Genomic DNA, 22,832 nt, shown 5'->3' with positions numbered 1-22,832 from the left:
GTTTATGAAGCATTTTGTACCGTGTGACACTATTCACTGGAAGTGCCCAATTTTCTGTTGGAAGCAAAAGCGCATTGTCAGGCAACATGCGTGGCAATGTGCGGCGATCCGGAAGTCATGTCATTCTACTACGACACAAGTTTTTTTAAATGTTATTGGAGGTTTGCATTGTGGCACGCATGTGTGGAAACATATTTTTTTCAATACACTTCCGCGCAATTCGAATATTGGCTACAGGAAGTTAGCATTAGAGAGGCTTACTTCCTGCTTTGCTTGCAGCCAGAATAAAGGCTTTTTTAGCATTGCGGTGCAATGTGGTCATCGCACTGCAATGCTCCCATAATGCCGGTTTCCAGTGTAAAACCACCCTTAAAGAGAAACCGTGACCAAGAATTGAACTTCATCCCAATCAGTAGCTGATACCCCCTTTCTCATGAGAAATCTTTTCCTTTTCTCAAACTGATATCACACTGATATTGTGGTGAAACCCCTCCCACTGTGTGATGTCAGGACCATGGTCCTGACAGTTTCCTGTCTGTGAACCTCATTGTATTGTGGGAAATAGCTGTTTACAGCTGTTTCCAACTGCTAAAAAAGCAAGCACCATCTCCTTCCAGTGACATAACCTGCCAGCAGTAAAAATGTCACCATGTGATAAATGTCAGAATGTAAACCAGAGAGGAGGAAAGCTTTTATAATGGGCAAACACATGACTAAATCATTTATAAATAATTATTGTAAAAATGAAGCACTTTTTTAATACATTATTTTCACTGGAGTTCCTCTTTAAGATGAAGGTGTGATCATTCCCGCCCGGACATTTGTTAAACATCAGGGTTAATCTATCTTTGCTAAGGTAATCTATCTCTGTTTATGCAAACATCTTCCATTGCACTGGATTTTTCGGTATACATCATAAGCCAAAGAACACTGTGACCTACCTTGTAGGTTGGTATAATGGGGTAAGTATACGCTGGACACTACACCAGGGGCAACCTTCACATTGAACAAAGGACCCACAAGTTTATATCCATTATTCTCCATTTGTTTCTCATAACAACTTCCAGATTCCAGTTTATACTCTATGGTGACTGAAGATTTTACCCGGAATGCAATTCCTGTCTCTGAGCAGCGGGAAAGTCGTTCAGGTTGAAGTTCAAGCCTGAGAAGTGGAAGAGAATTATTAGGCAGACCAATGTTTTTAAAGGTCAGTCATTTGTTAATGGACTTGTGGAATGTTGCTGGAATGTTTAGAAAGAAATATAGTCCAGCCTGACTGAAAGTTATAATAGAACTGGGTATTTAAAACCTGAACTAAAGTGATACTTAAAGAGGCTCTGTAACAAAATTTTGAGCCTTATTTCTTCTATCCTATAAGTTCCTATACCTGTTCTAATGTGGTCTGCCTTACTGCAACCTTTTCTACTTGCACTGTCTCTGTAATAAATCTTATCTTCTTTCCTCTGTCGGCTCTGTTGGCTGAGGCTGAAATGTGTGGAATGTGCAGCACTGCTTATAATTGGCAGAAGCTTTACACACCCTCTCCAAGCTCTGCATGAGTCACACAGTAAGCTGTTCTCAGCCTATCACACTCTGGTTAGAAGCCATGTCTTTTGTTTGTAAACACTGCCTAAAACTGTTAATTACAAGCCAGGATTGCAGCAGGGAGTGGCAGAAACAGCACAGAGGGGCCCAGGAGAACATAATGAAGTGAATGGTATGCTTTTAGAGTACAGATTCTCTTTAAGTGAAAATAAACTGATGAGATAAATCATTATATCTATTTTCCTACTTCTAATAATGACTTTTAGGTATCCCACAGTTTATGTTATGTTTAACCAATTCAGCCCAAGAGTTATTTTCACATTTCAGAGCTGCTCCTATTCATTTGCCAATACCTCTATTACTACTTATCCCACCTAAATGATCCATATATTGTATAATAGAAAAAAAAACACACTATTTTTCCATTTACATATGTACATTTGTACTTTTATGCTTGGCACTGTACATACAAATGTCTATCTCATTATATCACATGTCACTTAAGATTTCCTTTAACCCTTAGACTACCAGTTAATTTTTAACAAAGCTAAATGCCAGTGCAAGCTAATGTTTATATTGTGGTTACTAAATGTCTTACCTAAATCTACATGTACCAAAGTCCAAATTAGCAGATAGGGATGGAAATAAATTTGAGATGATTGACAATAATGCTAATAATTAGGGTACAGAATTATGCTAATTATTATGAGAATTTATCTTGCAGCAAAAGCATTTGATTGGTTCATTTTCAAGCTGCTTTGTTTTGCAGTAACATTTGCATAATTCTGCAACATCATCTGCACTGAGCCCAAACCTTGTACTAAATGGCTTTTAGACATTCATGGCACAGGAATGGGGGAATAAAAAATGCCTATAGATGTCCACTGTGGGCAGGAGTAGTTTTAAGCAATGTGTAGCAAGCACCTATGGTGGACCGAGGAAAAGGTATGACGTGCTCTCCACTCCAGTCACCTTTGCACTGCAGGTGTCCTTCCAAATAATCGAATCCAATGAGTAAGCACCGTCTTCAATAAATAAGCTCTTTTATTAAAGTATCAAATCATCATAAAACCAGGAGGATCAAGCAACCAGCTTGATCCTCCTGGTTTTATGATGATTTGATACTTTAATAAAAGAGCTTATTTATTGAAGACGGTGCTTACTCATTGGATTCGGGCAGGAGTAGTTTTATATGCAATTGCCTTTAGACGTTCTTGGGGTATGGATGCAAAAACACAGAACACCTAAAAATGTTTGTGGTAGTCTGAGGGTTAATTTACAGCTAATATTTCACTTTCAGAGCCAATTACCTTTGTGTTGGCCCTTCATTGGCTCATCTGATATTTTGCATAGGGATGGTCAGAAATGCCCATTTCCAATTCCACGAAAATTACGATGTACGCTGATTTCAATTTCTGTTTCTCCGATTTCTGATTTCCTGCTTCTCCAATTTCCATTTTTCAAATTTACGATTTTGAAGGAGGATTTTATTTTTACATCAGAGAATGCAAAAACAAAATTGGAATGCAAAAAAAAATAAAAAAAAAAAATCTAAAAACACTTAAATCGTAAAAAGAAAAATCGTAAAACGGAAATCAGAAAAATGGAAATGGAAAAAGGGCAGCTCAGAAGTTCGGGGCAGCAAAGTAAATGTTGCGTATGTTGTTGTTCATGCATAAGATACTACCATTACTAATTGTTATTATTAATGTTGTTGTTGCTATACAGCACCAGCATATACATGACGCTTTTTAATTATAGTGGCTATAGCAGAAGTCCCCAACGTTTTCCTTTTAGTCGATAAGCTGTAAACTAGATAGTAATGAAGAAAGCTAGATTAGTAGCTGCATGGTATGTCCAAGGTTAATTTGTATGTTTGTCTGAAAAGATGAGTTTTAATGTTGCATTTATAGGACTTGGAGCATGGTGAGTGCTGAATGTAATGTTAGAAGTTCCAAAGAAGAGGGTAAGCGTTTGAGAAGTTGTGATTGAATGAATGTGATTGTCAAAGGAGGTTAGAGCAAATGAGAATTAATTTTCGAGAGTAGAGATTTCATTTTATGGGGTATCTCAGCAATATATGAAGGGGCTACATATACATATATGAAATATGAAGTGAGAGGAATATGGAGGCTGCCATTTGTTACCTTTTAAGCAATATGAGTTAACTGACAGTTCTGCTAATATTTCTGGCATTAGTAGTATGTGAATCACACACCTGAAACAAACATGCAGCTAATCTAGTCAAGCTTCAGTCAGAAACATGTGATCTGCATGCTTGTTCAGGGTCTATGGCTTAAAGTATTAGAGGCAGAGGATCAACAGGGCAGCCAGGCTATTTGTGTTATTGAAAGGAAATAAATATGGCAGCTTCCATACCCCCTCTCACAGTACGTTCCCTTTAAAATAGCATTATAGATTAGAGCTAGAAGTTTATTTGAACACCACTAGCATTAAGAATGTATTGGATATGAGATTTCAAGTATTACCTGTACGATCTCCCATGAAGAGTTGGAGTAATTACATCAGTTTCCTCCTCAATCTGAAACACAGTAAAGAATACATGGAATATTGTCATTTTAATTCATTTTAACAACTTAAAGCTTGATGTTAACAGCTTTATCTTGGGCTCTATAATACTATACAATAATTGTAATGATATTCATGTACATGTGGTCTGAAAGCCAGCATTTCTACTTTGCTCTAAAAGATTCCTTACGGCTTTAAAATTACTATCCTAGATTTTTTTTTTTTTTTTGCAGAACATCACTTAAATGGTTAAACAAAGCACTTTGTCCTGCTATTCAGCCTCAAATCCACATCCAAACTGGAGATAACAGTATCTTTGTTTACATTCCAATGTTGATACATGTGTGTGTAACAAGTAAAAAACACTTTCTGAGAAGCTGTCTCTGCGTCAGGCACACACAGAGCTCAGAACAATTCATTAGAAGATTTTAATATATAATAAAAAGCAGTTCTAATAAAATGCAATGGCAGCTTACAGGGCAAGAAAAACTACACTTTGGAAAATTGTAATTTGTAGACAGACAATATTACTTATGCACAAATGCAAATATGATAACTGTATGAATAATAAAGAGTAGAAAAACATATTTTTATTAAATGTTATGTCAGAGTTTCAGACCACTTTAAGTATCCTTTTTTTTATCCTTTGTTTACATTTGTACAGCGCTGCTAACAGTAGCAGCGTTGTACTAGATCAACGATCCCTGGCCAATCAGCGGCCGGGGATCGCTGTCACATGACAGGCAGGAGCCTGTTAGAGGCTGCACAGGACAGATCCGTTCCTGTGCAGCCTCCGATCTCCGGGGCAGGGAGGGAGGAGAGGGAGAGGGGGAATCCTGCGGTGGAGGGGGCTTTGAGGTGCCCCCCCCGCCAGCCACACGCAGGCAGGAGCAATCAGACCCCCCCAGCACATCATCCCCCTAGTGGGAAAAAAAGGGGGGCGATCTGGTCTCTTTGCCTGGTTTTTGATCTGTGCTGGGGGCTGTAGAGCCCACCCAGCACAGATCAGCGAAATCAGCGCTGGTCCTTAAGGGGGGGGGGGGGGGGGTAAAGGCTGAGTCCTGAAGTGGTTAATGGGCACAGCCATGCGGGTGTACCCTTACCCTGGCCTTTGAAGAAGCTGTGAGAACCCTGTGAAACGGCTGTCAGGCCTATCCTTTAGCCCTAGTGTTAGATATATGTTTCCCGAAGAGCCTGAATAAATCCTCTTGTGGTAACTGGTGCTCGGTGCTCTTTTCTGCTATTGGCTGGAATCATTTTTGAGGCAGTAGGGAAGAAATTTCAATAACAAAGGTGAGAGTGTGAGAAAAGGCAGCAGGGATGGAGGAACTTCTATGAAAAGGAGACAGCAGATATCAGTAGTAAAGAATGAAGAGGCAGTTGTATTCAGAGCTGGAGGAAGCAGAAGAAACAGAAGTGAATAGGCAGCAATGATGAAGACCATGAATGGAAGTAGAGGCAGTGATCATTAAAATAGAGGAAAATGTTGAAAATGAGGGGCGTGGCGCCTGAAAGGGAGGGGCAGAATAGTCCCACCTCTTTTTTTATAAAACTCTGTCTCTTTCAAAGGTGGGCGTGGTGGCCATATGGGCAGAGAGTTGTCTGGAGCAGTGCCAATTTGGAGTAACCAGATAAGCACTTGTTAATAGAGAGCTACTCTCCATGTTACTTGTAATCTTTCTGTTGCTTGAGGAACCTCTGAAAGAGATTTATCCTCTTCAAAAGGGGTGCACATTCGGATTCCGCAAAATTGAAATTTGCGAATTTCTGATCAGAAATCCAAATTTCTGATTGGAATTCAGAAAACGGAAAACGGAATGCCACGAAAATCCGATTTATCGCAACTTGGTAATTTTAGCCCAATCACAGAACTAGGAAGCATTGGACCAATCAGAGAATGCAGAATTTTCTTGGAAAATGTTAATTTCAGAGCAATCACAAAACTGATTTCTGTTTTTCCGATTTCTGTTTTTGGTTTTTTGTTGTTGATTTTTTTGAATTCTACGATGCAAAAAATTACTCATAAAACGCTCCTCAAAAATCAGAAAATGGAAAATTGGAGATCCAGAAATTGGAAAGATGGAACATTTGAAAATGGAAAATCGAAAAATCAGAATTTCCTTGGAAATGGAAATCAGCATTTCCGACCACCCCTACTCTTGAAGCTACTCAGCTACAGATTACCACTGGCTCCTTCTCTATTTATAGACTTGGTTGTCCCTCCATGCTGCATGGCCCGGCTGAGTATATGAACAGAGGAGGAGGGGGTAGCAAACTCTTGGTTTAGCAGAAGAGCTGAAGTGGATGAATCTTTTCTAGAGACTCTTCAAGCAACAACGAGACACCACGCAACATGAAGAGAACCCTTCTATCAAAAAAAAAAAAAAAACCACTGCAATTATGACTGCTGATGATAAAGACAGGGCTCTTAATTTTTATACACTTGGCCTGTGTGTATGGGATGTCAGGATATCTATATAGTAGAACCAGACAGGCCTCAGTATGTATCCCAGGTTAATGAGTATGAAATATTTGCTTGATTGCTGACAGGTGTGTAAAAAAGGGACCCTTTCAACAGAGGAAACTTCAATGCTGGTGAAAGGGTCTAGTATTGAATGCTTTTGCATGCAAACCACTTTGGAAGCAAATATCATCCATCTAGTGCAATTGAATACAACTTGCGTCCAAGTTGTTTTTAACAGTACAGTTCCAGCTTGTTATGAGTGTTCGAGTGCAGAGGGTTACTGATTGTTTGTAAGAGATCTCTATACACATTAGCAAAAGTGAGTTTTCTTAACTGTGTTGGCGGGGTGGGGGAGTGATTAGATCGCACCATAACCCTATGTTTTCATGAATATGCACCTGATCACCAGCCCCCATGCCGATTAGTGGTAGAAACCTGGCTCTTGAAGTTAAGGGGAACTATGTTGTCTCCCTGTTTCAGGAGTCACATATTTTCCTTTGGGGATGGAGCTATTGAAGAAGAGGGGTGGCTGTGCTGTCTTTCTTTCTGAGCCTGTTTTTTTGGCTTTGGGTCCTATGGGAGAAAAGAGCTTTATCAATGTTTCATTGTTGTTGCTGTTTTAACCAGTTTTTCATGGAGTTGAACACATTCAGCACCATTGAAAGCACATTGTTTCGTGATAGCTGAGCAGGAGTGTTCATCTGGCTGCAGTACTTACTTGCAGTGCTGTGTTACAAAGCACCAGCTAACACTGCTATGGTGAATCAAGCCTGCATGTAATCTTCTCTTCGGTTAGGTGTGGTTACCAACAGTAATGTACTGTATATAATACTCTACGATAAGTCTAGAAATTTAAGTCTGATTCACTAAGTAAAAGTACATTCCTTCACTTGTACACAAGGTGAACCTAGATTTCTGACTCATAACTGGGGTGGGGGATGACGATGATACCTCTCTCTTAACCTTTGCAGCCAGCATGCTTTATAACTCCTCCCCTCCCCCCCAAAAAAAACTGCCACCTTTTGCATGGAGGAGCACTATTTTGTATAGCTTACTTTAAAAATTAGAAGCGTGCATTGCCTGTGAAACTCTGACATTTTTACCAACCAATGGCTGCAACACTGAGCACACTGTGTAATGTGTGTACTATTAGTGACATCACCATTTGCACTAATTTAACCAGTGGTAAGTGGTGGTTTTTTGGAAAGGCCAAGAAACATTCCTGGCCACAACAATTTACAAGGAAAAGGCAAGGGAAAGATACTGATCTACAGTGCTTAATAAGGAAGGTGGTGGATAATTACTACACTTGGGGACTTGGGGGAGGTATTGGTTGCTTTTAAGGGCCTTAAGGGGTTAATGATGGCAATACTTTATCAAGTGCAGTCATTAACCCCCCTAGTCCCCTACTGCAGCTGTTAATTCCTTCTGGTCCCTGAATGCAAACACTTTGCTGGGTAGACTTATGTTTAAGTTGATAAATTCCAGCTTAAGAGGGTCGAATTTTGGAGTCGATACACAAGGTTGACTCATATTCAGGGCCGGATTTCTGGGAAGGCCAGGAAGGCCATGGCCTAGGGCAATAAAATCGGATAAGATAAGAAGGGCGGCAGGACTTGGAGAGAGAAGAGGTCATATGTTAAAGTAAATCATCTCTTCCGGTCCTCAGCGCAGCGCCCTGCTCTGCATTGATGTCTAAATTCCAGAGATCCCGTAATCCCTGCACGTCTGATGATGATCCCATCCTCTGAATGATAGACATACTGTACATGCTGCTGTGTGAAAAGTGACAGTTAACAGTAAAGCACACAGAACTGCATTCAGCTTTAATGCACACATTCAGAGGAATTTCAAGAAGATTTTAATGAGGATGATACACTGTACAATACTCTACTACTACAGAGGAATTTCAGCTCTGCTAGTTACTTCTCCCTTTCTCCTACAGCTGTCAGAATGACAGTTAAAGACTTTCTCTTATCTAACCTAAGTTTATGACTGTTTAGCTAGCCAGGGATGTTTATGGCAGCAGTGATCTCCTGCTTCAGTTAACTCTTTCCTGACTCATTTTAGGATCTGTCTTTCTGTTTTTAGCACTACATTGTCACTGTTTAAAGGACTTACGAGCCCAAATAGGTAAAAAAAGAGAAGTACCTTAATCACTTTTAAATGCACGGAGGATGCCATCCGCGCTCTCCGTGCAGTTCCGCTGGGTCCCCACAGTGTGATAGCCCCCCGTGCCGCTCCCGACCCCACGGACGGGGTTGGGCTCTCCTTCCTCTCCTAAGATGGCCGCTAGAGCTGGCCGCAGCTGCGCAGTCCGCATACACATTAGTGCGGCTGCGCAGCTCTAGGGCCCTCCCCCCTGATCCACACACAGTAGCGTGAATCGACGGGGGAGGCCCTAGAGCTGCGCAGCCACACTAACGCGTATGCGGACTGTGCAGCCGCGGCCAGCTCCGGTGGCAATCTTAGGAGAGGAAGGGGAGCCCGACCCCGTCCGTGGGGTTGGGAGCGGCACGGGGGGCTATCACACTGTGGGGACCCAGTGGAACTGCACGGAGGGAGCGCGGATGCATTTAACCACTTCAGGATTCTGCGTTAACTACGCCCCTGAATCCTGAAGTGGATTGCATGCGAGCGGCCGTTCCATGTCAGTTCACGGAGGGTGTCTCGCGGCTCGCAGGGTAAATGTAAACACCCGGGGAAGATCTTCCCCGGTGTTTACATATATACGGCGCTGCGCAGCAGCAGCGCCGTAGAGGAGATCGGCGATCCCCGGCCTCTGATTGGCCGGGGATCGCCGGCATTTGATAGGCTAAAGCCTATCCTATCCAGCGCAGGACGGCTTTCCGTCCTGCGCCGCACACAGGGGATGGGAGAGGGAGGGAAGGAGGCAGAGGGAGGACTAGTGCTGCGGAGGGGGGCCTAGAGGAGCCCCCCCCCCCCCGCTAGGCACAGCAGCCGGCGGCGATCAGACCCCCCCAGCAGGACATTCCCCTAGTGGGGAAAAAAGGGGGGAAGTCTGATTGCCCTGCCTGATTTCTGATCTGTGCTGCGGGCTGAAGAGCCCCCGCAGCACAGATCAGCCAAACCACCCGGAATCCGGAAGTGGTTAAAAGTGATTAAGGTACTCCTCTTTTTTTACCTATTTGGGCTCGTAAGTCCTTTAACCAATTAGCATTCCTGGACGTGAGTTTCACGTCATGCTCTGTCCCTGCCTGCATTCCCAGACCTGAAACTCACGTCCTGCAGTCTAAGCAGCGCTGTGCGCGCCCGCGCGCGTGCACGTGCGCGCGCATGCGCGCGCCCGCGAGTCCGCGCGATCCTCTCATTGGTGCATGTGAACAGAAGTTCACAGAACCAATGAGATCGTTTTTACTGTGAATGACAGCTGCCATAGCCAATGGCAGCTCTCATTCACACTGTGACAATGTAAACATTACATTGTTGCCACCTAAAGCTGCTGAAGCCTCAGATCTCTCGTCAGTGTGAGATCTGAGGTGGAGCAGCTTGTGTGCAGAGCTGTGTGAGCTGTGTGATCCACTAGTGAAAATAAATTATATTTGATTGCTGTTTTTAACCCCTTCCCAGCCTAACTATCCCTTGTGTGTTCAGTACACTGTACTGATCACACTGTACTAATCTAGCTGATCTAGCTGTCCTAGGCCCTTTTTATACTGCCCCCCTCCCCCCCTATTAGTGTTTTAGTTTGCTGACCCCTTATTGATCAGTTGATCGTCATATGATCATCTGATCTTCTGATCTCACCTCTCTCCCCCTCACATCACCGTCCTCTCTTCTACTTCCATCCCCAGCACTTTCCTCATCCTCATTTAAAAAAAAAAAAAATCTTTCTATCTATTATCTCTTTATCTTGTTCTGTACCCTATTTATAAAAAATGGCAAAGAGGCGATACACAGAACAGGAGATCGTTGCCTTGATGGAAATCAGCGGCAGCGACGAAGAATCTGACTGCGAATCTGACGGCGAAGAATGGCTGCCGGTTGAACATTCCGACCCGCTGTCAGACGGCGACTCCAGCTCTGATGAAGGTGAAGGGCCATCAGAGCAGGCAAGAGTTGCTACTGTGCATCCTGTTGTCACTGCATCAGTTCCCAGTGGCAGCGACTCTGAGACACAGGCGTCATCAGATCGCAGAGGAGGGAGCACAGCAGGCACTAGTGCTCCAGGGGCAGGCAGCCAGCAGCAAAGTCCTCAGGAACCCATGGACATTTTAGATGGCACTAGTGCTCCAGGGGCTAGCAGCCAGCAGCAAAGTCAGCAGGTACCACTGGACATGTCACACCTACTGTGGGTACCGCCAAACATGCAAGCACCCCAAATCCCTGCTTTCATTGCATAACAGTGGCTTAATGGTTGACATGACAGGGAATATGTCACCAGTCGATGTTTTCCAGCAATTCGTCAATGACGATTTTTTGCAATTTATTGTCGAGCAGACAAATTTGTATGCCTCTCAATTCATTGAGTCTCACCCCAGGTCCACTTATACCCGGAAATGGACACCAACAAACTTGTCGGAGTTGAAAGTGTTTCTAGGCCTAACTTTCAACATGGGGCTAACAAAAAAATTGCAACTCGCAATGTACTGGAGTACAAATCCCATACACCACACCCCTCTGTACTCATCAACTATGCCAAAGCTGCGTTATTAGATGATCATGAGATTTCTGCATTTCAATGACAATAGTCAAAACAAGAGTCCAGACAATGCAGGCAGAGACCGGCTTTTTAAATTAAGGCCGCTTATAAATCACCTTAATTTAAAATTCAGTGAAATTTGTGTGCCTGGAAGAGAAATTGCAATTGACGAATCTCTAATGCCATTTCATGGCCGGCTTGGATTCAAACAATTCATCCCCAGTAAACGAGCCAGGTATGGAGTAAAGCTCTATAAGCTTTGCGAAAGCGGATCAGGGTACACCTTTGCATTTCGCATCTATGAGGGGCGAGATAGCATGCTACAGCCAGAGGGGTGCCCAGCAGATATGGGAGCCAATGGAAAAATTGTGGTGGACCTCATGACCCCCTTACTAAATAAGGGGTATCATCTATTTGTAGACAATTTCTACACCAGCTTGCCACTTTTTAAATTTCTTTTTTCGGCTGACACCGTTGCCTGTGGTACCATCAGGGCAAACCGAAAAGGCTTTCCGCAAGAAGTCCTGAAAAAAAAATTGAAAAAGGGGGAGACTTGTAGTCTGCGCAGCAATGAAGTCCTGGCACTAAAATACAAGGACAAAAAAGATGTGCTTATGCTGTCCACCATGCACACAGAGGGCACAGTGTTAGTGACGTCTCGCCGATCAGAGACTGTCAAGCCTATTGCGATAGATGACTACAACAAGCATATGGGAGCAGTGGATCTGTCTGACCAGATGTTGGCCCCATATTTGGTAGCTAGAAAAACGAAATCCTGGTACAAGAAGGTAGGGATTTATTTGCTACAAATGGCAATGTTCAACGCCCATGTGGCATACAGAAAAGCAGGCAATACCGGGTCATACCTGCAGTTCCAGGAACAGATCATTGCATCTTTCCTTTTTGGATCTAGCACAACACCAGTACGCAGTGACCAATCCCAATGCGAAGACATCATCAGACTCTGCGACAGGCACTTTATGGAAGCACTCCCTCCTAATCCCCTGAAAAAATATCCTCAGAAGAGGTGCAAAGTGTGTGCCAAACATCAAATAAGAAAGGACACAAGATATTACTGTCCAGATTGTCCCTCCAACCCAGGCCTCTGCTTTACTCCGTGTTATAAAATATACCATACGGTCACCAATTATTAGAACCATGCCTATCTCCCAAAAAAAATTCTGTAGCCACCAGCTCTATTTGAAAAAAAAATGTTTCCAAAAATAAAGAAAATAGACCAGGGGCAGCCTAAGGCATGTGCCATTAATTAAGGGCCACCATTCCCAGCGGGCCACCACATTATATTCTTATTTTTACAGTTGGTCATTGTTTATGACTGTATTTTGTTCATGTTTTTTTTATGTTGCAGTTATACAAATAAATGAATATCAAACAATAAAAAAAGTGTAAAAGAAAAGTAAAAAGACAAAAAAAAAAAAAAAAAAAAAAAAGAGCTAGGCATTGCTGCTACCTCCACGTGGTGCCTGGTGGAAACAGCGAAAGCTGGCAAAATGCAGTGGATATTTCATTTCATTTTATATTTGATTTATCAACACTTAGTGGCTATGCAGTCTCTGCAGTGGATGTTGCCATTTGCCCTGCATAGGATACTATATTGACAATGGCGGATGAAGGGGCCACAAATTCTTTCTGCTGCTCCTGCACAGGCTGAATATAATGGTCAACTACATGATCATCTAGTAACAAAATAAGGCCTATGGCACATCATTTTCATCGTGAGAAGCTGAAGAATACATTTTCCAGTGTTTTATTTCAGAGGCACCTGTCACTTTCAAAATGCTTAGTGACAAACTGTCACCAACAGTCAAAAAAATATTTATTTTCAAACAAGTGGTCACACTTGTGCAATTTTCAGCAAAACCACAAAAATGTAACGGACACAATATACCCATCTTTGTATAGCCCTGGATCTCTACTTTTCAAAATGGAGGCACTTGTAGTACTTATTTTCTGTTCTGACACACATAGGACTCTGTGAAGGAAGCCTGACGCTATAAAAAGGAAAGCGAAAAAAATGCCCTTCAAAAATCCAAGTACACAGGTCTCTTATAAAGGCCCACTACGTGGTCAGCTAGTAACAAAATAAGGCCTATGGCACATCATTTTCATCGTGAGAAGCTGAAGAATACATTTTCCAGTGTTTTATTTCAGTGGCACCTGTCACTTTCAAAATGCTTAGCGACAAACTGTCACCAACAGTCAAAAAAATATTTATTTTCAAACAAGTGGTCACACTTGTGCAATTTTCAGCAAAACCACAAAAATGTAACGGACACAATATACCCATCTTTGTATAGCCCTGGATCTCTACTTTTCAAAATGGTGGCACTTGTAGTACTTATTTTCTGTTCTGACACACATAGGACTCTGTGAAGGAAGCCTGACGCTATAAAAAGGAAAGCGAAAAAAATGCCCTTCAAAAATCCAAATACGCAGGTCTCTTATAAAGGCCCACTACGTGGTCAGCTAGTAACAAAATAAGGCCTATGGCACATCATTTTCATCGTGAGAAGCTGAAGAATACATTTTCCAGTGTTTTATTTCAGTGGCACCTGTCACTTTCAAAATGCTTAGCGACAAACTGTCACCAACAGTCAAAAAAATATTTATTTTCAAACAAGTGGTCACACTTGTGCAATTTTCAGCAAGACCACAAAAATGTAACGGACACAATATACCCATCTTTGTATAGCCCTGGATCTCTACTTTTCAAAATGGTGGCACTTGTAGTACTTATTTTCTGTTCTGACACACATAGGACTCTGTGAAGGAAGCGTGACGCTATAAAAAGGAAAGCGGAAAAAATGCCCTTCAAAAATCCAAATACGCAGGTCTCTCATAAAGGCCCACTACGTGGTCAGCTAGTAACAAAATAAGGCCTATGGCACATCATTTTCATCGTGAGAAGCTGAAGAATACATTTTCCAGTGTTTTATTTCAGTGGCACCTGTCACTTTCAAAATGCTTAGCGACAAACTGTCACCAACAGTCAAAAAAATATTTATTTTCTAACAAGCGGTCACACTTGTGCAATTTTCAGCAAAACCACAAAAATGTAACGGACACAATATACCCATCTTTGTATAGCCCTGGATCTCTACTTTTCAAAATGGTGGCACTTGTAGTACTTATTTTCTGTTCTGACACACATAGGACTCTGTGAAGGAAGCCTGACGCTATAAAAAGGAAAGCGGAAAAAATACCCTTCAAAAATCCAAATACGCAGGTCTCTTATAAAGGCCCACTACGTGGTCAGCTAGTAACAAAATAAGGCCTATGGCACATCATTTTAACCAGGAAGGGCCAAAGAACATTTTTTGAAGTGTTTTATATCAAAATCACTTGTCATGTGAAAATTAGGCAGGGTGAAAAGTGACAAAAATGTATATTTTCTGCTTTTACATCTGTTTTTCCTTGTCATATGCATATGAAATAAAATAATTGCTTGGAAACAATATTACTGAGAGATAGCCTAGATTGTCCTGAAAAAAACACCACATGTTTCAATTAGATAGCATAAGTAATCAAAAAGTTATTACTGTATTAAAAGCAACACAGCTGAGTATCAAAATTTTCAGGAATCTGAAGGGGGTAAAAACCCAGGAATGCGAAGTGGTTAAAGGACACCTACATATCTATGCCATTTTATGTAGTTTAGGATCCTTCTAATTACCTGTAGCAGTAGAGTATTGTTAGCCGTTAGTGAAGGCAGAAAGTTTTCAATCAGGATTTTATCATTTATTGGCTATTATGTTTAACTTAAAAGAAAAAGCTTTCTGCTACTAAGCCACCTTCTTCCTGTATACAGACAAGATGTTATTTGTTACTTACCCGTTCTCTGTTTTGGGTGGGCTTCTCTCCATTGTGCTGCACTGACACCTGTCTGTGACTCTGACCGACAAAGAAGCAGCACATGCTTTGTTCACTCGTGCTCCTTATATTTTGGTGCTCCAGTCTGGATGTGCACAGCAGGCGAGTGTTATGAGTATGTGTACTTGACCAGTGCTGCTCATACACGAGAGTCATTTCTGAAGGTTGCATGCCCAGAACAGTATTGGCTGCTGTGCACTTTCTGGCAGAAGCACGGAATTACAGGGAGCATGAGTGGACAGAGCATGCACTGCTTTTTTGTCGAATAGAGGGCAGAGCAGCACAATGGAAAGGACCCCATTCAAGTCAGTGATTACTAGTAAGGTTTTTTGGACAGAATAGTGTTGGGGAGGGGGCGTTTGTGGGGGGGGCTAAATCAGGCCCCGCTCATATTCAAGGATATACGGTATGTGCCTTTCAGTCAGTCTGACTGAAGATCATTGCTTAGTGGCCTGTGCTTCATTTCATTTTCACTCAACCTTAAAAGCCTCTAAAGGGACAATAAGGTGACAATAAGAGGGGCAGTTTTAATTTACCTGGGGCTTCTTCCAGCCCCCTTCAGTCCTCCTGGTCCCTTGCTACCACCTAGCTCTTCTCCCTTCAGCTGCAGCCGGCCACAAGCAGAACAATGGCAAGAGGCCAGGAGAACTGCAAGAGTATTTGTGGTCAGAAGTACTAATTTCCAATTACACAGAAATTCTGATTTAAACCAATGCTCATTACCGATTCTGCAGATTTCTGATTTTCCAAATTCCAAAGGGAGTTTTTGTAGTTTTTTTTTTTTTTATTCTTTTTGACGCAAAAGTATTGGACCAATCAGAGAATGCAGATTTTTACTGCGGTAATTGAACTGTCGTTGAACTGGCCATCTTGTTGTCACCTTATTGTCCCTTTTATGCAAGGTACACCGTCGCCATCAAAACAGCTCTATCCTAAAGCAACACCAATCAGGATTGGGAATTCAGACATAAACAGCTCCAACGTTGTGTGCAGCCTTGGCGTACTAATCGATGGGGAATTGAGTTTCAGAAACCAAATTTCATCTGTAGTTAAATCTTCCTACTTTCATCTGAAGAACATTGCAAAGATTAAACATCTGATTCCCCCAGAGGATCTTCCAACCCTAGTTCACGCCTTCATCACATCACGGCTGGACTACTGCAATGCCCTTTATGCTGGCCTCCCCAAAAAGGACCTGCGTCGCCTGCAATTAGTGCAGAATGCTGCTGCCAGATTGCTAACAAACCAGCCTCGCCACTGTCACATTACACCGATCCTTCGCTCACTGCACTGGCTACCAGTAGAATGGAGAATACTCTTCAAGATTGGACTGCTGACATTCAAATCCCTGCACAATCTGGGCCCTGGATACATGAAAGACTTGCTGAAGCTGCACCACACCTCTCACAACCTCAGATCAGCAAGTTCTATAAACTTGGTCACTCCCAGAGTGCACCTCAAAAAATCTGGAGATAGAGCCTTCTGTCATGCTGCCCCTACTCTTTGGAACTCCCTGCCACGCCCAGTAAAGACAGCACCATCCCTGGAGCTATTCAAATCCAGATTGAAAAGCCACCTGTTTAGCCTGGCATTTCCGGACTTATAAAATTCTTCCTCTGTACCACGATGGTCTGAGCCATGCTTATGCGCTTTGAGTCCTACGGGAGAAAAACGCTTTACAAATGTTATTTGTTGTTGTTGTTGTTGTACACACCATACAATTTTCTGTTAGATAGATGGTTCGATAGATAATTTCCGTCATGTTTGACCTTATTTTAGATCATTTTTCTGGTTGATTTCTCATAGAAGTGAATATAAATTGATAAGGAGATCGATCGTAAAATCGATCAAATGTAAAATCGAACAGGAAACTGTATGGTGTGTAGTCAGCATACGACTACTTTAGAAATTGTATTAATTGCCTTCTAGTAGTACATCCTCTGCTGACACCCACATTGCAAATCTGCAATGATCCCCCCCGATGACCCCTACCTTCCTTTGATCACCACTTGTGTAGACTGAAATGAAAAGATAGTATGTGAATATTCTGAATACAATAATTAATGTTGTTTGTTTTTGTTTTTTTGTTGTTGTTTATTTTTACAATAACCATTCATAAATGATTTAGTCAATGATTGCCCATTGTAAAATCTTTCCTCTCCCTGATTTACATTCTGACATTTATAACAGAAGCGGGCATCTTTATTGCATGGCTTTATTGCTAAACACTGGGAGGGGTGGGGCTTCATACCAATATATTTTTTATTTTATTTTTTATTTATCTAATACTAAATTAGTGGGGATGAGTATTACCTTTACAAAGGAATCCGACTCTGCCATCGCTTTGTCCAGTCTTGTACTTAGCAGAAAGTAATCCCACTTCTGTCTTCAGTAACAGAAATTCTCATATCTAAGGCAAAGGCAATTATAAAAAAAACATAAAATACAAAATAAAATAAAATACAAACCAGAGTTTTGATGTCATTTTTCTAAAGGATCAGCACACAGAACCATTCACTAGATTACACCACTAGATTCACTAGATTACACCCTGTCAGGAAAATGAGATCATTCACTTTCCAAGATAGAGCATGGTTGCTTTGCCACTTCAAGGGGAAGTTCAGCCTAAACAAACATACTGTCATTAAGTTGCATTAGTTATGTTAATTAGAATAGATAGGTAATATAATATCTTACCCACCCTGTTTTAAAAGAACAGGCAAATGTTTGTGATTCATGGGGGCTGCCATCTTTGTCATGGGGGCAGCCATCTTTTTGGTTGAAAGGAGGTGACAGGGAGCAGGAGACACAGTTCCAACTATCCTGTGTCCTGATTAACCCTCCCAGCTGCACACACTAGGCTTCAAATGTCAAATTCAAAATGTAAAAAAAAAAAAATTGCACCAAAACAGCAGAACGAGAACAACAAAATCAGAAATCCCATCATGCTTTGCACAGCATCAGGGGAAAAAAGCCCAGGCAGTTTTCTTCTGTGCAGCTAAAAATGAGGCTTGTATAAGAGAAACAAAGTTCTGATGCTGTGAAACTATTAAAAAAACACAAAGCCTTTTCAGTGCTGCTGAGTCGATTTTTAGTCCGGAGGTTCACTTTAAAACTATAACAACAACCACACCTATATTAGGTAACAAGGTGTCCCCTCAGTATAGATAACCACCCCCTGAATGAGTAGCTACGGTGCCTCCCTTCCCCCAGTATTAATAGCCATCCCATTATAAAAAGCCAAGGTGCCCCTACCCACCCAAAGTATATGAGGGGGCACCTTGCTTAGGGCATTGGTGTCAGTGGGGGGTATGTAGCTTCCTGCTGCCTTCCCATCACCAATACTCATAGACCTGCAAGTAAGCGGTGACCGTAGAAGAGAAGCGCAATAACCGCGTGTTACAGTTCAAATGCAGGAAATGCGCAATGATCTCCTCATCTGACGTGTACTCTGTTGCCACTGATCTGAGAACTGCGTGTGAATGTGCATTACCTCAAAGTTTCTTTATTGGAAATTTAAAAGTTATACTCACAAGAGTTGAAAGAAATAGCGCTTTTCAGCGGTGAAGCCAACCGCTTGTATACCCAGGCAGGGCGGCAGCAGCGCGCTGTGGCCAGCAGCGCGAGTCCCGGTGGCTGGGGAAGACCGTCTCACTGTCGGGGTGGGCGTGGCTCAGATTCTCTATGCGTGCAGCGTCATTACGCGTTTCGGCGCACAGCGCCTTCGTCAGATGACGCATGCACGCCTAGCGGGGAGTTTTATAGTATGTTCCCCGCTGGTGGTCATGGCAACCATGAAGCCATGTAGGAAAAAGTAAAAAGTAAAAAACTTTATTTAAAACTCTCAAGTAGACCACAATCAGGAAACTCCTAGGAGTAGGAGGAGAGCACGCCTCCTAAGATGGAGACCTGGCTGCAATGAAGAGCCATGGGAGGTTAGGGCGGAAGTCGCCCGTCCTAGTAGTGAATGTTGAATGTGAAGCGGGGACGCGCTGGCGATGTTATCTCACAGCGCGCTGCTCGCTCTGCTTACAAATAGGTACAACTATTCCATAAATTACAGAATAAAAAACATACATACAAATAAAATTATAATAATCACATCAATAATAAAATGAGAAATGAAAAGAGTCGTATACATTGGACGTGAATATTAAAAATATTAAACATATTACTGACCTTCCAAATGCTTTTTGTTAGTTATTTCAAAACAGGCATAAATAGAAGTGTTCAGCCATCCTAACCAGGCGCATGTGTGAACAGTTACTCCTTATGGTTAATTTGCAACGCTAAAAGGCAACACTAAAATACGACACTAAAATAATACAATAATAAGATCAAAGGGTTAAACTCTAACCTTCTGAAAAAATACAAATGTTTAAATAACAATTGCTATAAGGACAACTTGAAAGAACGCTGTTTATTCAGCGCAAAAAATGTTAGGCGCCACAGATATATATATATATTGGAGGTTGGGAATCAGGCCTGTTTGGGACCGCATGAGGGCAAGGTGTAGGGTGCCAACAGAGGTGTTCAGAAGGCCATCTGTGGGCACTCCACCCGGCGTCCCGCTAGGAGGATAAACGGGCGGATGGAAGGGAATGGGCGGAGGAAAAGGGGGGTGGAAAAAGGGAAAAGGAAAAGGAAGGGGGGGGGGAAAAACGGGCAGGAAATGGGGAATGGGAAATGGGGGGGAGGGTGGAGGAAAGTGGGACAAGGTTACTGGGAAACGGAGGGAAAGGGGGAAGAAAGGGGAACCATCCATCCGAATTCAAATTACAACAAGACCACCAAAGGCAGGAGGTCAGTGTATAGGCCAGGGCTCAAAAAAGTCCTAAATTCCTGGATGAAAAATACCAAAACATACCATACATAGAAATAAATCGCCACCATTCAATGTATTAAGAAATATATAAATTACTGGATAAACGAAACCTACTAGGGCCAATTCCTATTCTAAAAAGTACTCACCACCCTCATCTAGTGCGATATCTGCTAAGGGTAAGGTGGCTGGCTGTGGGAAGAAAAGAACAAAGAACACAAAAACAGAGCATTAATATCTTATTACTATACATATGCTCCTCAACGACAACAAGACACAAGTTCATAAATATGTAGATATCTCTAAACTTTCGTTTAAACCATTGGGGCTAAGGGCATTCATTTTAAAGATCCAAAAAGTCTCACGTTCACACAGTTTTCTGAACCTTTCCCCCTGGCGTAAGTTTTTAGGGATTAATTCGAGCCCCATTATCTTAAGGGTGGAAACCGAACTCTCATGATATTCTTTAAAATGTCGGGGAACACTATGTTTCTCATTACCACTTAAGATGTTACACTTGTGCTCCCCCAGTCTTTGCCTAAGTGGGCGAGTTGTACGCCCTACATATACCTTTGGGCAGCCACAGATCAGCAAGTACACAACATAGTCGCTCCCACAGGTTATGAAATCTTTCAGTTTGGAAGTGTGCTGATTCCCGTCAGTGATCTCCTTTGTTCGATGTTGGATGAAAGGACAGCAGCCGCATCTCTTGACCTGGCATTTGAAGTTCCCGACCACTGTGGGGAACATACTTTTAGGGGCAATCAGGATCACGATCATTTTCAAAAAGGCCCGATCCATTAAAAACACTATTGCTCCTAGTAATATAAGGAAAATCGTTGAAAAACCTAAAAGTATGTTCCCCACAGTGGTCGGGAACTTCAAATGCCAGGTCAAGAGATGCGGCTGCTGTCCTTTCATCCAACATCGAACAAAGGAGATCACTGACGGGAATCAGCACACTTCCAAACTGAAAGATTTCATAACCTGTGGGAGCGACTATGTTGTGTACTTGCTGATCTGTGGCTGCCCAAAGGTATATGTAGGGCGTACAACTCGCCCACTTAGGCAAAGACTGGGGGAGCACAAGTGTAACATCTTAAGTGGTAATGAGAAACATAGTGTTCCCCGACATTTTAAAGAATATCATGAGAGTTCGGTTTCCACCCTTAAGATAATGGGGCTCGAATTAATCCCTAAAAACTTACGCCAGGGGGAAAGGTTCAGAAAACTGTGTGAACGTGAGACTTTTTGGATCTTTAAAATGAATGCCCTTAGCCCCAATGGTTTAAACGAAAGTTTAGAGATATCTACATATTTATGAACTTGTGTCTTGTTGTCGTTGAGGAGCATATGTATAGTAATAAGATATTAATGCTCTGTTTTTGTGTTCTTTGTTCTTTTCTTCCCACAGCCAGCCACCTTACCCTTAGCAGATATCGCACTAGATGAGGGTGGTGAGTACTTTTTAGAATAGGAATTGGCCCTAGTAGGTTTCGTTTATCCAGTAATTTATATATTTCTTAATACATTGAATGGTGGCGATTTATTTCTATGTATGGTATGTTTTGGTATTTTTCATCCAGGAATTTAGGACTTTTTTGAGCCCTGGCCTATACACTGACCTCCTGCCTTTGGTGGTCTTGTTGTAATTTGAATTCGGATGGATGGTTCCCCTTTCTTCCCCCTTTCCCTCCGTTTCCCAGTAACCTTGTCCCACTTTCCTCCACCCTCCCCCCCATTTCCCATTCCCCATTTCCTGCCCGTTTTTTCCCCCCCCCCCTTCCTTTTCCTTTTCCCTTTTTCCACCCCCCTTTTCCTCCGCCCATTCCCTTCCATCCGCCCGTTTATCCTCCTAGCGGGACGCCGGGTGGAGTGCCCACAGATGGCCTTCTGAACACCTCTGTTGGCACCCTACACCTTGCCCTCATGCGGTCCCAAACAGGCCTGATTCCCAACCTCCAATATATATATATATCTGTGGCGCCTAACATTTTTTGCGCTGAATAAACAGCGTTCTTTCAAGTTGTCCTTATAGCAATTGTTATTTAAACATTTGTATTTTTTCAGAAGGTTAGAGTTTAACCCTTTGATCTTATTATTTTATTATTTTAGTGTCGTATTTTAGTGTTGCCTTTTAGCGTTGCAAATTAACCATAAGGAGTAACTGTTCACACATGCGCCTGGTTAGGATGGCTGAACACTTCTATTTATGCCTGTTTTGAAATAACTAACAAAAAGCATTTGGAAGGTCAGTAATATGTTTAATATTTTTAATATTCACGTCCAATGTATACGACTCTTTTCATTTCTCATTTTATTATTGATGTGATTATTATAATTTTATTTGTATGTATGTTTTTTATTCTGTAATTTATGGAATAGTTGTACCTATTTGTAAGCAGAGCGAGCAGCGCGCTGTGAGATAACATCGCCAGCGCGTCCCCGCTTCACATTCAACATTCACTACTAGGACGGGCGACTTCCGCCCTAACCTCCCATGGCTCTTCATTGCAGCCAGGTCTCCATCTTAGGAGGCGTGCTCTCCTCCTACTCCTAGGAGTTTCCTGATTGTGGTCTACTTGAGAGTTTTAAATAAAGTTTTTTACTTTTTACTTTTTCCTACATGGCTTCATGGTTGCCATGACCACCAGCGGGGAACATACTATAAAACTCCCCGCTAGGCGTGCATGCGTCATCTGACGAAGGCGCTGTGCGCCGAAACGCGTAATGACGCTGCACGCATAGAGAATCTGAGCCACGCCCACCCCGACAGTGAGACGGTCTTCCCCAGCCACCGGGACTCGCGCTGCTGGCCACAGCGCGCTGCTGCCGCCCTGCCTGGGTATACAAGCGGTTGGCTTCACCGCTGAAAAGCGCTATTTCTTTCAACTCTTGTGAGTATAACTTTTAAATTT

General features: G+C 42.3%; 1 protein-coding gene across 1 annotated transcript in view; it reads right to left on the bottom strand.

Moving 5' to 3' along the window:
• LOC137525470 (NACHT, LRR and PYD domains-containing protein 1a-like) overlaps window positions 1-22,832 on the bottom strand; it is a 90,177-nt gene that overhangs the window by 49,533 nt on the left and 17,812 nt on the right. Inside the window, exons 2-4 of the mRNA XM_068246570.1 lie at window positions 17,406-17,502; window positions 4,035-4,087; window positions 942-1,162 (exon numbers count right to left, since the gene is read on the bottom strand). Of these exons, the coding sequence (XP_068102671.1) occupies window positions 942-1,162; window positions 4,035-4,087; window positions 17,406-17,432 (301 nt within the window). The 5' untranslated portion in view covers window positions 17,433-17,502. The remainder of the gene's footprint in view (window positions 1-941; window positions 1,163-4,034; window positions 4,088-17,405; window positions 17,503-22,832) is intronic.

The sequence above is a fragment of the Hyperolius riggenbachi genome, chromosome 7 (genome assembly GCF_040937935.1).
Source record: "Hyperolius riggenbachi isolate aHypRig1 chromosome 7, aHypRig1.pri, whole genome shotgun sequence".
Lineage (NCBI taxonomy): Eukaryota > Metazoa > Chordata > Amphibia > Anura > Hyperoliidae > Hyperolius > Hyperolius riggenbachi.
This window is presented reverse-complemented; position numbering and strand designations above follow the sequence as displayed.